The sequence below is a fragment of the Ciconia boyciana genome, chromosome 2, assembly GCF_034638445.1.
Source record: "Ciconia boyciana chromosome 2, ASM3463844v1, whole genome shotgun sequence".
Taxonomy (NCBI): Eukaryota; Metazoa; Chordata; class Aves; order Ciconiiformes; family Ciconiidae; genus Ciconia; species Ciconia boyciana.
In genome coordinates, this window is record NC_132935.1 from 27,777,059 (window position 1) to 27,792,618 (window position 15,560).

Below are 15,560 nucleotides of genomic sequence, written 5' to 3' on the forward strand. Positions count from 1 at the left end.
AAGAATGAACATTTCTTTAGAAGAAGGAAAACAAGTAAAATAAATCAAGGTTTTTGCTAGCAAGTTCAAAATTTGGTTGTCTCCAGGAGCCAGGAGTGCCCATGTATGAAATAGGTCCCTTTTGTTTGTGATAGTGGATAAGGAACGCAAATGTGTTGTTTTTCCTTGATTTCTCAACTGCAAAGTGGGGACTTCACATTTCTGCCTCACAGGAGTGCTGAGATGTGATGATACATCTTCCAAGTATGCACCGCTATTAAGATCCTAGGTCTGATCCTATTATTTCCTCCAGATATTTATTTGTAAATATATGTAAACTTCTCCAATCATTTTCTGCCACGTGAGGCAGTTTAGGTAGTTGGATGTCTTGACTTTGATTCTGTGTGAGCTTTTAAAAAATAACAATCAAATTAAAACAAGTGAAAAACCCTGCTCACAAAAGCGTTCAATATGTCTCTCTGTTATGTGGTAGCCCTGGACAAAAATGTGACAGATAATAACCGAAAGAAGATATTTCTTTGGTACTTTCACAAAATATTTGTGTTCTGTGGAGGTCTGAAAAGACTTCATGTTCCACAATCGGCTGTCTTCCCAGCCCAAGATGAATAAGTAATAGCAATTGCTGGGGTTTTTTTCGCTGTTGAAAAGCTTCATATGTGCTAACCCTGTTCTGGCATTTTTTTGTTGCACAGTGGATGTACTCTTAAGGTACCGCAACAGGTGCTGGAGCATTTGCCATTATTATAATGCTAGCAAAGTAATTTACCAAGATCCTGTGCTCAAAACTTTCCAGAACGTCTGCTTTTTTTTTTGCTTCATTCCCTGCACATTAGTTTCAGAACCATTTTGACTTATATTTAAAAAAAAAAAAAAGGGGGGGGACACATACACACACACCCCCCCCCCCAGTTATTTCAAAGCAAAGGGGACCACTGGAGTTCTTTGTCTTATCTCTAGTTACTAAAGGTCATGAAATTTAATCCAGTACTTGAAAATCGCCAGGCAACAAATCATTGTGCACTAGGCATGGAACAAGAGAGGTCAGGGCACGTAACCTTATGGCACAAATAAGTAGGTAAGAAATGACTGGACTGTTGTAGTATCGATGTATGCATATACTGCAAAGAAAGGAAGAAGTTTCCCAGGATGTGTAACTATCTCCTAACACATTTCAGGATGTGTAACTCTCTGAAGGTCATACAGTTCCACCTTGGTCCCAAATCTGGCAAGAAGTATGACTAAGTATGACCCCAGTAGATGGGCAAAATGTGCCACCCAGGGAGCAACGAGCATTTGCAATTATCTGCGTCTGAGCCCTGGTACTCTCCAGCCCATGACCCAAGTCCCAGTGGGGCCCTGAGAGGAAGATTAAAAATACTTCAAGGTACATCTGGCTAGGACGAGGGTCATAGCCCTCTGGGTGATTAACTGAAGCTCTGGAACATGAGATTTTGTTGTAATCTTGATCTTAATGTGTAACTGCAAGTGTAATGGGAAAGCTGAGGGCAATCCTGTTCTCTCCAAGGTCCTTGAAGCATGGTGACAGAGGCAACTTACAGAGTCGTGGGTCCTATGGTTTCGAATGATTTCTGAGTACTAACTGGAGTCTGAGTGGGAAACGAATATTGAAGAAGCTTTGTCACTTGTTGAAAACTGCTGCTCCATAGGAACTCAGGTTTTGGATAGTAAGAAAAGAGATTAAGTCAGCCAGGGCAGCGCTTTTTCCCCTTTTAAAGCTGTGGAGCTCAGACCTAGTTTTCTCACAGCATTTGCAGTTTTATTTTCCATTTTTGTAAGTAAACTCCGGTCCTTCCATGCATACATACCACAGCCATGACCTGACCCCGTAAGGTATCTGCCTGCTTTCAGGCAGTTAACCACAACAAACCTAACTGAGGATGCGTGCAACAGGTTCATCCCAGAGCGGGCTTTCCTTTGATTTCTGATTTTTTCTGCTTCATCTCCGTTGAAACTGCCTGCAAGCCGCCCTCTTAACGCGTGCCATGCTCTTGCAGGCCAATCTGCCCCTGCTGCAGCGGGAGCTGCTGCACTGTGCAAGGCTAGCCAAGCAGAACCCAGCCCAGTACCTCGCCCAGCATGAACAGCTGCTTCTGGATGCCAGCACCACCTCACCTGTTGACTCCTCAGAGCTGCTTCTCGATGTGAACGAAAACGGGAAGAGGCGAACTCCAGACAGGTGAGCACCGCCGTGCCTTTCACACCCCGCTCAGAAACGTTCCGTGGGTCGAGCGTGCTGAGCTCCGCTAGCCAGGGGGGAGCGTGTGGGTGGGTGCCTGGGGGAAACTGGGATGGTGTTCCCTGGGTGCAGGTCCTGCCCTCGTTACAGCTGTGCAGCAGCCAAATTACCTTTGTGTACGTGTGTAGCTGTGCGTGTATGTATTTATACAAACACGCACACACACATATATATTAAAAATACATATGCATACATTGACTCAGGCCGCCTGAGGACATGCCGTGGTCACATCTACATAGAAATAATACTGGCCGGCCAGTGCCATACTGACTGTTTAGTGCATAGTATTTCTCTGCAGCATAAAGTGATGAGCAGTGGATCGCTCTGGCTCCATATGCAAGTCCTTTGTATTTGAGATTCTGTTGGATTAAACAGTAAATAAGGGGAGAGTGGCTAGGCACTCATATCGGGCAGTACAAGGCAAGCTCCAGAGTGCAGTCAGGGCTTTGACTCCTTCTGCTGTGCCATGTTTCCATATCCATATATCCAATATCCGTAAGGGTATTTCTTCCAGAAAGGAGAAATGTCCGCTGAAATCTGGTTTTTTGTTGACCTGAGAAAGAGTCCATGCAGAAACAGGGCAAGCGAGTGCGTATGTGCGAAGTACAGTAGCTTTAGGGATATGGAACAATTTTCACTTCTTCTTATTTGAATAAAGTTCTTTGTTTAGTGTTACAAGAAAATGACTCTTGTGGTGATTTATTTTTAACTGTCTTCCCATGATAGTGTTAGAAATTCGGCTAGTGTATAAATGTTACCTCTGGGAGGCTCAAATATTGGATTTTTCTTAGTTTTGTTTGCCATGGATTTATAGCATGGAAAACTTTTATAATGCTGTTCTGCCAAATGCCACTACCTGCATGCACAAGGCACTGCAAGTGTCCTAGTTATCTTTTAAATTAAAAAGGTGAAGATTTGCAAAGTCAAGAAGGCTTGCAAGCTTGTACAGGTGACATTTTTGTGTAGGGACAGGCTGTGATAGTACAAAGCCTATGGAGAAAACAAAGTCTGAAAGTTCCTGAGGCTGGTAGGCAAAAATTCAATGGAAAATATTTGAGCATATTATGAAAGTGAGATATTAATGATGTAGACGCAAGATCTTGAAAATGTCTGCATAGTAAAACTTTAAGTTACTCAGAGCCAGAAGTGAGCAGTAAAAATTACAGTAATGTAGCCATTGGATAGATGAAAATGTTGAAAGCATATTGCTTTAGATTGTGTTTCAGGGAAATCCCTATGGACCAGCAAGAAAATAAAGATACCAGCAGAGAAGCCCTTTTCCATATACCTTCTTTTCACCATTTTTTCCTGACAACTAGACCAAACTGAAACCGCCATCAGTGTTAACACAAACCTCCTAACTGCATCCAAGAAAGATGATTAATTTTCAGACATTTTCCATGTTGCCTCTTACTCTGTGCAAAGAGATAACATTCCAAAGCTGAAATTTGGCTCCCTGGGGCAGTTCTGCTGGGTGTCCTCAGTCTTTGCAGAGTGGTGTACCAGAACATCTATTAAAAAGGCCTCTTAAAATCCTGTGCATCTTGTGCATGACTTAAATATCTGCATGCTGTAGTCCACTGTCAGTAGCAGACACGGTGTTTTTCCTACGAATAGATAGACACACATTAAATTATCTCATAAGCCTGTGAGGTCTTGCTTGACAGAGAATACAGAGGAGAAGAAGGCTGTGCATTCCTGATAGCCCTAGCTTACTGTTTTTTCTGCTAATAGAGAGCAGTATTACTTGCTTCTCCCATAAGGCCACAAAGGAAGAATGGGCAATAAAATATTTCCTTTGGTTTTCTTCCTTAGCATTCTGGAATAATTGTCCCCCCCGCCTTGAGGCCCAGTTTGACAGTGTTGAATTTCGGTTATTTTGTAATAAGTATGGTCTCACCTATGGTGCCTGCAGTCCCGGTTGCGTGGGGAGGGGATGGGTCGTGCAGGTGAAGACCAGTACAAGAACGTGGTAATGAAAAGACCCCTTATTAGTCTTATAGCAAAAAGGACATAGGAGTAGCCCATAAGCGGACCGGCAGATCAGGAGAGTATTGGATTTTAAACTCAGCCTTCATGTTTTAATTAAAACTTGAGGCCTAGACCTAGAGAGGTTTAAGTCTGGTTTATGGATTTTGTTCTCAGTGTTCCTTTTTAGTTAAAATACATAGGTGCTCTTGAAACTCAGAAGTCTCTGCTTGCGAGCAAGTGCCTTTGCCTTCACAACTGAAGTCTCTCTTAGGCTCCGTCCAGCTCGAGGAGTCTTCAGTTCCTCTCCAGGTAGTAATGCAGCTTTTGGGGCGAGGGGTAGACAGTTTAACTTTCGGCGTTGTGGGTAAGACCCTGCGTTTGAATTCCCAGGGTCCAGGGAAGGGCTGTAACGCGGGCTGTCCCACTGGCCTGCCCACTCCGAGGTGCCAGAGCTATTGACCGGCAGCTTCTGTCGATCGCTGCTTGAAATAAGGCTCCTTAGTTCTGGGGAAGTGGCATTTCAGGAAAACCCATCCTTTCTTCTTTGACCCTGAGATTCTTTGCTGTCATGAAAGACCTGGAAAGAGAGTGCCCAGCTCACCCATTGGAATGGTGCTGTGAGCTTGAAAAATAAGTTGGTTTTTGCAGTATCAAGCAACCCTGTCACTGGTTAGTCACACCTACTTCTGCATTGACTATGATTAAAGCTATACAAAAAAAATGAACTCATACGGTAGTTTTGGCTGAACCAAGCTCAGTGGAGTTGTCTCATGCACTCAAGAACATTCGTACTACAGATTTAGTAAAACGAACAAGATCCTGTTGGAAAGATTCTTAAATTTACTGAATGGGAGTTTGCATACCTTTTAATTTGGATAACATAAGTAAATCAACCACAAAAAACTGTCCTCAGAGTCAGAGCATGCCTAGACTGAGTAAGTACTGAAACCAAATACTTGTCTGGCTTTATACTCATTACACTATTAATTATTTTAATTGTTTACAGAGGAGCAGGAGGAAACATCTGGAAATATATATACCTTTTGTTTAGATATCTAAGTAGTTTTCAAATATACTAATAAAAATACAGCGGAAGATACAAGGTGTCCTTTAAAAGGAGGGTTTGCTGTGACTCTGTTGCTAGAATATGGAAAAAAATGACTAAAAGGCAACATCTTTCCAGGGGAACTAAATGCAGTTGGAATAATTTTGTTTGGAGATATGTCTCTCAATAAAGTAAATTGTGGTATCTTTTTCACTTCCCAAGGGATATTTTTTATGTGTGTGTGTATATATATATATACACACACACCCCCCTACATAATGTGTATGTAATATATGTAATATATATATATAATATAGATGCATGTGTGTGTATATGATACATACACGTATATATTAGAAATATATATACACGCATTCTTCCATATTTACATTTTTCTTTTGGGCATGGGTAACTGCATACCGTTGATTCCAATAGAGGTAAAATACAGTAAGGGATTAGGCAAAGGAAGTGGAATGTGTGTGTGCGCATAACCACATCCACCTCGTGATTTGTTGTTAAAGAAAATCCACATACAGTAATTTTTTTCTGCTTATAATTTCAGAACCTTTTTTGCATATGCATTTTCCAATTCTGGTTATTTATCTGCATATCCAAGTCTACTGTATGTGAGGTTTTATAGAGCAATCTGACAGCAGAGCTTTGTGTTTTACTGAATGTTTTCTTGGTGCATATGGTCTGATACGGATGAGCAGCCACGGTGAGATTTTGGAGTCTATTAAACTAGCTCATTAAAAAGATCAATCTGTTTCTGTAATAACACTGGGAACCATCAGTCACTGCAAGAGAGAAAAACTGACACCTGAGGAGACAACACATTTTGGTAATTTGTTCATGACATGTCATGAACAAAGTGTTCACTATATTTTGTTTACAACTTTTGGAGTTTACATTCTACTGTAGTAAAGCAAAGGAACTTGGACCAATGTGAGTTTTTATTTTGGTGAGTGAATGCTTAATTATAAATAACATGATTTTAAATACATTAACCACAAAAGACTTTTTACTAATTAGTCATCCTTTGAGCTTGCTGGGAAGGGCTGTATGGCACACGAGCATGTCATATAGTGACTCTACATTTATGACAGCTGCCTACAAAGTGGATATAGGATAGCAAAAAAATCTGTTAGAATAGCCCTAATTTTGAGTGAGAAGAAAACAAAAGTGGCCATGATTGTTTTGTGACTTTAGAAAGTGCTGCTGTGCTTGGCACCCCTGACAAGGAATTCATGTTGAAGGTACCTGGGCACAGAGACTGACTTTGATAATTCTGATGGGTAAATCTTATTTGAAGAAGCTCCTCCACATCTCGGTAAGGTGAAGGGTGCTCACAGGTCTTATAGCTATGTTCCTTGTAAGCCGTGTGTAATTATGAGGAATTTTAAAATAATTTTCTTAATATGAACTGTTAGCAAGGCGATATTAACCTTTTCTGTAACCCAGTATTATAAACAAAATAAATATTTTATTCCAGCAAAGTGTTATCACTTGTTTGGTCATCAAGACTTTATTGGTGGAAGTCCAATTTTAATCAAGGCATATCGCACAAATAGCAGATGAACAGCTTTGCCTCCTTCTTGCAAGCTGACTTCAGTGTTCAGCGAAATTGGTGTAATACTCTTGATCAGGTGAAACTTAATTTTTCAGCCAAGGCAGTTTTGCATGGTGAGATTTCTTACCCAGGAAGTTATCCATAAATTGCAATAATTTAAAACTGAAATAACTTACAAACAACATAAAGTCTGTTAAATGGGTACGAACTAATGACTAGTATCTATTCTGGTATGTTTTATCTGAGTAAATCATGGCTCCAAGTAAAATGACCCCTTGCATATTCATAGCTGAAGGACCCCATCTTTATCGTATTGCCAGTTTTCCAAACAACAGTGTCGATTTATGTGCACATCACGGAAAATGTGACCAACAGGACCAAGAAAAAGGAAAACAAGAAAATGTGTCAGTTAGGCTTCCTACACATTCAGTGTTATGTCCTCTCTGTAGCTCGTTGTTGCTTTGCAAAATCAGATGGATCAGATAAAAATCAGATGAAATCAGATGAAAATTGTGGCAGTTCTGGATTTGGAACTAGTACTCACATGGATCTACCAATTACTGTGAAACAGGAGTGCTTCCTCAGGCACCTGGGGAAATGCTGCTGTCCCAAGGGGTTGAGACCTGGAAGAATGACTAGGACCGAGATCAGAAGCAGAATAGTAGCTTGAGTTCAGGGCATCTGAATTATGGCACTCTTCAGTACTTTGTATTTTATCACTGTATTCAGTATACTCAGATATAGTAAATTTGCCAGTGATTCCTGTTCTGATGAGACTTTGGAAGTTGTTACCTTTTTATATACTTTATATGGTCAGAAACACAAAATGAGTTTAGGTACAGTCTCATTCTGGTATTCTGCTAAGCTGTTTATTTGGTCAGTGCAGAAAATACAACAACAAATTGTAGAATTAAGGTTTTAACACCCAGAAAAGACCTGACAGCCATTACCCAGCATAATAGCAAAAATAGGAATTTAATTTCAGTAAATGTGTTTTCAATGGTATTGTTAATTTCTATGTTAGTTAAACTCAGGGTTCTAGAAGAAAATGGATATGCTGGTGTGTTGTCCAAGCTAATGCAGTGCATTCCAGTTAAGGTAATTAAGTACAAAGCATTCCTAAAAAAACCCACAGAAGTACCTGTACAGTAAGGTGCAATTATGTACATTTGTATGAAAATATATGATTTTAACATCTAATTATAGTGCCGAAAAGGAAGCCTGGATTCCTACTTGTCACAGTTTTCTGGTGTGCTTTTCCTACACCGAGTGATCAAAAAAAGTCAGTGAAGTTATTTAATTATTTACAGTTTCTGATTTTTTCCCCCATCTTAGTTAAGAGATCATTCTAACTGTAACACTAAAGAACTTTGGCAAATGAATAGCTTGGCTTGTACATACAGGGAAGCCCATTTTTTGCTTGCATAGTATTTTTACAATTGAAAGACCTGGACATTGAGTTTGAGTAGATATGTGCAAAAAAACGCACACACCAGCAACTAAATACAAAACTTGCCTTAGAGAGCTGTCAAAAACATGACTACCCATTGGGAGTTATTTCAAGCAATTCCATCGTGCCAAAAGTCATTAAAAATATATGATGGTCCTCAGGTTTTCCTGATGAGGAGTTTTCACAGCCATTCCACGTTTGCTTTGGAATGAGGTACATACTCCGCTTTAACAAAGTATGTCTCTCGTATCTCTGCCCAAAATTAGAACAGCTGTCCTGATGTATTGGTGAAAGATTCTCCCCTCTTTGCCAAGTTAAGGTGTAATAAAATATATATACCTGCAGCTCCTCTGTCATTAGTGATTGTGGTGAGGTCCCTGGAAAATACCTTTGCTCCTTCTGAAAACAGTGCAACCCATCTTTTAATTTCCTGCTGGTAATTGCAAGATCTTACTTTGATCCCCTCTCCCAGTGCGTATTGGCAAAGATTTGGTTTCATCCTTCCTCTCATTGACATTAAAGGAGAACCAATTGAGGGGCAACAATTAAGACATTGAGTGTTTCTCCACAGACAGTCCCTCGAGGTTGGTTGGTTTATGGGGGAGGGTTTGTTGAAGGGCAGTTGGTTTTAACAGCTGGCAAACAAGAAAATTAAATGAAATTTACCTTCCTGTCAAAGTGACAAAAATTTGTGTTATTACTAGGAAGATATATTATGCCATCCGTAAATCATGGAGGAGAAGGTTCTCTTTAAAAAAGGCTGGAATATATCAGCTGTTCAATAAAAGTTTTTGGAGGGAGGGATGCAACCTCAACAGTTTGCGATATTTATATCTAATAACCTTTCTGTTCAAAGCTAGTATTTTGTAGGTTTTCTTTATTCCAGTGGTAAAAAACTCCCATACTCCAGTAAAACGAAGCTTCCCTAAAAGGAGTTGTGAATCCATTGAAGTAACTCTAGCCTGCCTTGGAAGATGAGTTCCAGGTTCTCAGGCAGAGGTGCAAAATAGAGACTTCTTTGGGAATAGCTGATTATGAATTGAATTAACAAGTATCTGTAGTGTAAAAAACTGCCCTTCTCCCTGATAACTCTTCAAAGTTGCCTGAGCATAAAACCCCTGTCTAAGAGTAGTGGAGTGGGAAATCTTGAGTGTTATTGAGGACTTGAGTCTAACCACGTCTTCCTGCAAAATGAATGCCAGGCAGGCACAGCACCTTTGACTGAAATAGCTCAGATGGTACACAAATCTCTGAAGGAAGCATTTCTCATCATCTGGAGTCATTCTTGCCCAAAGCCTCAGTGTGACACTGATCTTGATGGGCGTTCATCCTGGCATTACGTATAGCTGAGCTGCAGCACACTGACACGCGCTACCTTAAGACTGTATGCTGTCCTCTTGAACTGCAGATTTCCCCTAATCACTGTGTGCTGTAGCACTACTGACAGCAGGAATTTCTCGGCCTCTAGCTTCATGTATCAGTTGGTTGTTTCAGCTCTGCAATTACGTGTGTATCCATCCCATCCGCCGGTGATTTCAGCGAAGGCTGCTCGTTCTCCAGCCCAACTCTTTAAGCTGCTCCATCGGAAGGCTCACCCTGCTAGTATTTCTCAAGTTAGAGGCATAGTTAGACAAGGTGAGAATGTGTCCTGTGTATATTTTGAATAAGCAGTGTTATGAAGTGTTTGGCAACACCACACCCTTGGAGCAAAGTGAAAGAACAAGCTTCAGTTCCTGAAGCTGCGTGTGTAGGTGGGGGTGCGTGTTCCTGAGAAGCTCTGCTCACTAAGTGAATGAAAGTTCCTTTGCTTTGTTTTTCAGAACCAAAGAAAATGGCTTTGACAGAGAGCCTTTGCACTCAGAGCATCCAAGCAAGCGGCCCTGCACTATTAGCCCAGGCCAGCGGTACAGTCCAAATAATGGCTTATCTTATCAGCCCAATGGTCTGCCTCATCCCACCCCACCTCCACCTCAGCATTATCGTTTGGATGATATGGCCATTGCCCATCACTACAGGGACTCATACAGACACCCCAACCACAGGGACCTCAGGGACAGAAACAGACCTATGGGTAAGGCATGTTGATTTTCTGCATTGTTTTTTTTTAGGTTTCTCTTTTCCTTGTAATTATATTCTGTATTTTGAACAGGGGTTTTTTTGCTGATTAAATATACCTGCCTTTCAGATGTAGCCTTTTTAGGTGTTTGTCCATCTAGCTGCTTCTAATGGCCTTATTTCAGATTTATATTTGTAAAAGTGCATTGAATTGTGTCTTTGCTACGCTCTAAAGCAAGAGAGTCAGAAGGAGGAGGAACCCGTGCTTTCATAGCTGTGTAGTTGACGTGGACGCTCAGGTGTCTGGCAGGCAAGGATAGGTAGAGCCTTTTATTTTTCTTGTAATGCCACATTGGTGACGATAACAACATCGATGGAGCTTGATTTCAGCTTAGACTGAAGGAAAGCCTTTGGAGAAGCGTTTCGTGTGTGACATCTCACGAGTGCGCTGCAGCGTCGGGATGTCTGCAGAGGACACGAGCAGCAGAAGCACCAACCACAGCCCGCGCAGGGCTGCCCTGGCAGCACGTTTTGGTTTAATGGGATGTCTGATGCTCTTGGATTTGCCTGGCTTGCTTCACATCTGCACTTACTATTCTTCCTTATTTTAAGCAAATCTTCAATAAAAGAGGAACATTTACAAATATTCAGTATCTGTATAGAGGAGGCTAAACAAAGAGCAAGTGTCGGTTCCTCTTGAGTGTTGATAATAAATACTGGCTTGGTTGTATCATGTTGTCAGCTGCTGTGATGTATGTGCTACATTTTAACCACATGTTGTTTAAACATCTGTGAAGGGATGAACCCTTAATGATGCTCTGTTGACATGGTAGTAATTACTGCATTTAGTGAAATAGCACTGAGTTTATACTAATATTTTTTCAACTCTGTGAAGTACAGCTAGTATTTGATACACTGAGTTACCAAATAATTGTCTTGATGACTTCTTCAAGTAGTGCAAATGAAAAATTGTATATTGTATAATATGTTTTATATATATGTAAGTGTATATAGTCAGAAAGGGTTATGTCCATTTTTGAGAGGTCATCTTGTAACCTACAGAACTTGCAGAACCGAAGACATTAAATTGAGTAAAACAGTAGCATCTTGTGTGGGGAAAAGTGCTAAAGAGAACTTAAGAGTAAAGTTATTAAGCATCCGTTTATTTTGTGGTGGCATTCCTGATACTAGACTAGACTAGGTAATGTATGATATATTTGTCTGATAGGCTCTTTTTTCTTTTTTTTCCCCCTAGAGGACCCCCAACATTGTAAACATGATTTGCTCCTTTTTGGCAGGGTTGCATGGCACACGTCAAGAAGAAATGATTGATCACAGGCTAACAGACAGAGAATGGGCAGAAGAGTGGAAACACCTTGACCATGTAAGGGCTAAATGTACTCTTATGTATAATTGTCTGAAAGGAGCCCTTCTAAGATAGGAATTTAAAGTTTTTCTTTTAAAACAAATTGGAATCCCTAGAAAAGTTTTGAAAATATTGGTGATTAAATTTAGAGGCTTGATGTTCCCCATTAGGTAGCTCATATCAGACCTTGCTGTTAAGTGCCTGTTGCAGTATCCTAATTATTACAGGCTGCCAAAAGGGGAGTAGACTCGTCTGCAAACTCTGCATCTGGGACACATGAGCCTCACCCTTAGTACTAGTTAATTGGATTTGTTCTTTGAATTTATTAGCACTTATAACATTTGTAGGCATCAGTTCTGGACCAGATCTCCTGGCCTCCATGGTGCCATGTGATAGTAGTAGTGGGACTACAGTCCGTTCAGTCTTTTCCTCCTCTTCTTCTCCCTTTCTCCCAGAAATCCATATCTGTACAGTTTAGGATCACCAGTTAAACAGGAAGGGATTGTCATTCTTAAAAAAACCCTGTATTTGAAATAACAGGAAGAGGCTCCTTCATTCTTAAAATGCAGACACTTAGCACATTAATGTTTTCTTTATTTTTCTGTCAGCTTATGAATAAAGTGTTCTTTTTCCTTTCTCTGCTCCATCTACCACTATGAATAGCTGTTAAACTGTATAATGGACATGGTGGAAAAAACAAGGCGATCTCTCACTGTACTACGGCGATGTCAAGAAGCAGACCGTGAGGAGCTTAATTACTGGATACGGCGGTACAGTGATGCGGAAGATTTAAAAAAAGGCGGTAACAGCAGCAGCAGTCATTCCAGACAGCAGAGTCCAGTGAATCCAGATCCAGTTACATTAGGTACAGTATCCTCATTAAAAATAGTTTACCGGTCCTCTTGCAGCTCAGCTAAGTGCTAGATGAAGTTTGTATTTGTTCTTCTGATTCTTCTTCCATTGGAGTGATGAAACATTGCTCTCTGCTGACTACTGAATTAACTATAACTCTTATGCCCTGATAGTCATGTTTACATGTGGAATGGCTTGGGTCTTTGGATGATGCTTGGTAATTTGCTTTCCACTCAGCAATATCTGAGAGTGGTGGGGCGGGAGGACAGGCTGTCATGTGGGGATGGCAGAGCAGTGAGATGTGCACTGACTCTCCGTCCATTCTGTCTCCCTCACTTGTCTGCTTGATTAAGGAGATCTGTAGGTGCTTCTGGATTGTTACCACTATGAAACCAAGGGCTTTCACCTTCTTGAATCACAGAATCGTATAGGTTGGAAAAGACCTTTAAGATCATCAAGTCCAACCGTAAACCTAACACTACCAAGTCCATCCTACACCATGTCGCTAAGCACCACATCTACATGTCTTTTAAATACCTCCAGGGATGGTGACTCCACCAGTTCCCTGGGCAGCCTGTTCCAATGCTTGATAACCCTTTCAGTGAAGTAAAATTTCCTAATATCCAGTCTAAACCTCCCCTGGTGCAACTTGGAGGCCATTTCCTCTCATCCTATCACTTGTTACTTGGGAGAAGAGACCAACACCCACCTTGCTACAACCTCCTTTCAAGCAGTTGTAGAGAGCGATAAGGTCTCCCCTCAGCCTCCTTTTCCCCAGGCTAAACAACCCCAGCTCCCTCAGCCGCTTGTCACAAGACTTGTGCTCTGGACCCTTCACCAGCTTCGTTGCTCTTCTTTGGACACGCGTTGCTCTTCATTGCTCTTCTTTGGACACGAATCGAATGGCTTAACTTGGAAGTTGTCTTTCTAAGGAAATGAAGGGAGATACGGGCACTTCTTAGCTGTACTTGGTTTCCGTATAAGAAAGAAACAACATCTGGGATGCCCACAGCCACGCACACATGATCCTCCTAGGTCTGTGTCCACCGCTGCAGCGCACGCAGGTGTGTCCGAGCTAGTTTGGGCACTGCTCGCTGTGTAGCTACAGGGAGCTGCTCAGAGCTCGGCTCAAGCTGCAAAGCCCCCTTACAAGGAGCAGACCAAGCAGTTAGACAGACTTTCGCCCCCTGCAGACCTTCGCAGTCACGCTCGCACAATACCTCACACAACTACTCCTGGATGACTCTGCTGTATAAAAACAAGCTTTTATTTTGTGGGCTTTCTGTAATTTATTAATATGTTGGCCTGCTTCTGCCCCATCCCCTCACTTTTATGGCAGGTGTGGTAAAGAAACACATCTTGGTGATGCTTTTTTATTGTTCTCTGCTCTTATGAAGAGAACAGCAAACTATGATTGTTTGTCTAATATTTATCTTTAAAAAAATATATTGTCCATATCGAATGCCTTCTACTCAAAATCATCATAAACTGTGATCATTAGTAGAATAGCATGTGTTTATTATTTTGCAACTATATTTTATTTAAAGCTGTGTTTTCCTTTTGCCCTTAAGAATAACTTATTAAATCTAAAACTTATTTAATTGCAAATAGAAAACCAGAAAAAACAAGTCTAATGCCCTCTCCATCTTCCTCTTGGTAAATCTCTAGAGTTCTTACTGTAATATTTAGTGCCTCTTGATAACAAACAAACTGTTTTTTTGTGTGTGTCAAATGATCTGAGCCAATAGCTTTATGAATTAGATTCAGTCAGTAAAAGGAAGGGTTATGGAAATGCTGTTCCCAACTTCACTAATAAGTCTAGTCCCTAGAGGAGCCCTTCTCAGAAAGAAGGATTCAGGTAATGGCTTGTACGCATAGTGTTAAATGTAATGTAAAGAGAGACTCATAAATACAGCATCTGAAATGTCGATCACATCCGCAGCTTCAGGAAGAACACTTGTGAGGAAACCCCTAGATGAAAAGCAGTGGCACCCTTCTCTGGTAAAGCTATGATGCAAAAAGAGCCAGGCCATGGTGCTTGTAAGTACAGTTCGGAGGTAAAAAAAATGAAAGGAAACTGAGTTTTTATAATTTCCCCAAAGAAAGTGGAACTCAAAACATTCATGAAAACTTTATAGATAATAATACAATCCAAGAAAAATAGTCATAACCACAACAGCAACAAAAGATAAAATGAAGATCAAACACTCAGATCCCTATATTGTCATTTTGTTTGTGTATTTGTCAAGATGAATTCTTGGAAACGACGAAGTCTGTTTGCTTAAAAAGACATTATACAGCACAGCCTTCGGCATTGGACACACCAGTCACCTCTGCAGTACTATGGATACAACTGAACTGGTTGGAGTGAGTCCATTTCAATTTTAACATGTCCATTTTGGTTATTTGGCTTTAAAAACTACTTCTGAGACTCATGGACATGAAACTTGGATCGCTTCAGTGATGTAGCATCCATGTCAATCATAAATATTGATAAGAAGTGCTTTTATGTCTGACATGTAAGGCAGAAAATACTTACTTCGGAGTCTATGGAAAGGTAATCCTTATATTTCCTCAAATCTGGTAGTAATCTAGTTAACAAAATGAAAACTCCTAACATTCAGAGGTACAATAAAATTGAAGCAGTGTCTGTGAGCCTTGAGGCGCTGTTCTGTTTAGGGCTTTTTATTTTAGTTTTGAAGTGAGGAGGAAAGGGTTGAAAAATTCTTCCAATATTTTAATTAAAGTGCCACAACATGGAAATATTGTTCTTTGCTGCAGGGATTCTAAATGTCAGTGATTCCTCTTTGTACTTTTTTTTTTTTTTAACGAGGTAATCCACCCTTTAAATCCGTCTTGTCATCTCCACTAGCAAGAGGAAAGAAAAGGGGGCCATATGGCTGCATTGCCTGTGCCTTTGTTTCTTTTTCTTTATGATTAAAATATCACCACTGAAGTGATAAGTTCTCACTATAAACATTATGCCATGGTCTT

At 40.6% G+C, this 15,560-nt stretch overlaps 1 protein-coding gene across 5 annotated transcripts in view; it reads left to right on the forward strand.

Annotated features, from left to right (window-relative positions):
• Positions 1-15,560, forward strand: part of RUNX1T1 (RUNX1 partner transcriptional co-repressor 1) — a 117,424-nt gene that overhangs the window by 75,894 nt on the left and 25,970 nt on the right. For all 5 annotated transcript variants that reach the window (XM_072852235.1, XM_072852231.1, XM_072852233.1 and 2 more), the window contains 4 exons: positions 2,016-2,197; positions 10,114-10,364; positions 11,647-11,732; positions 12,378-12,579. In XM_072852235.1, the coding sequence (XP_072708336.1) occupies positions 2,016-2,197; positions 10,114-10,364; positions 11,647-11,732; positions 12,378-12,579 (721 nt within the window). The remainder of the gene's footprint in view (positions 1-2,015; positions 2,198-10,113; positions 10,365-11,646; positions 11,733-12,377; positions 12,580-15,560) is intronic.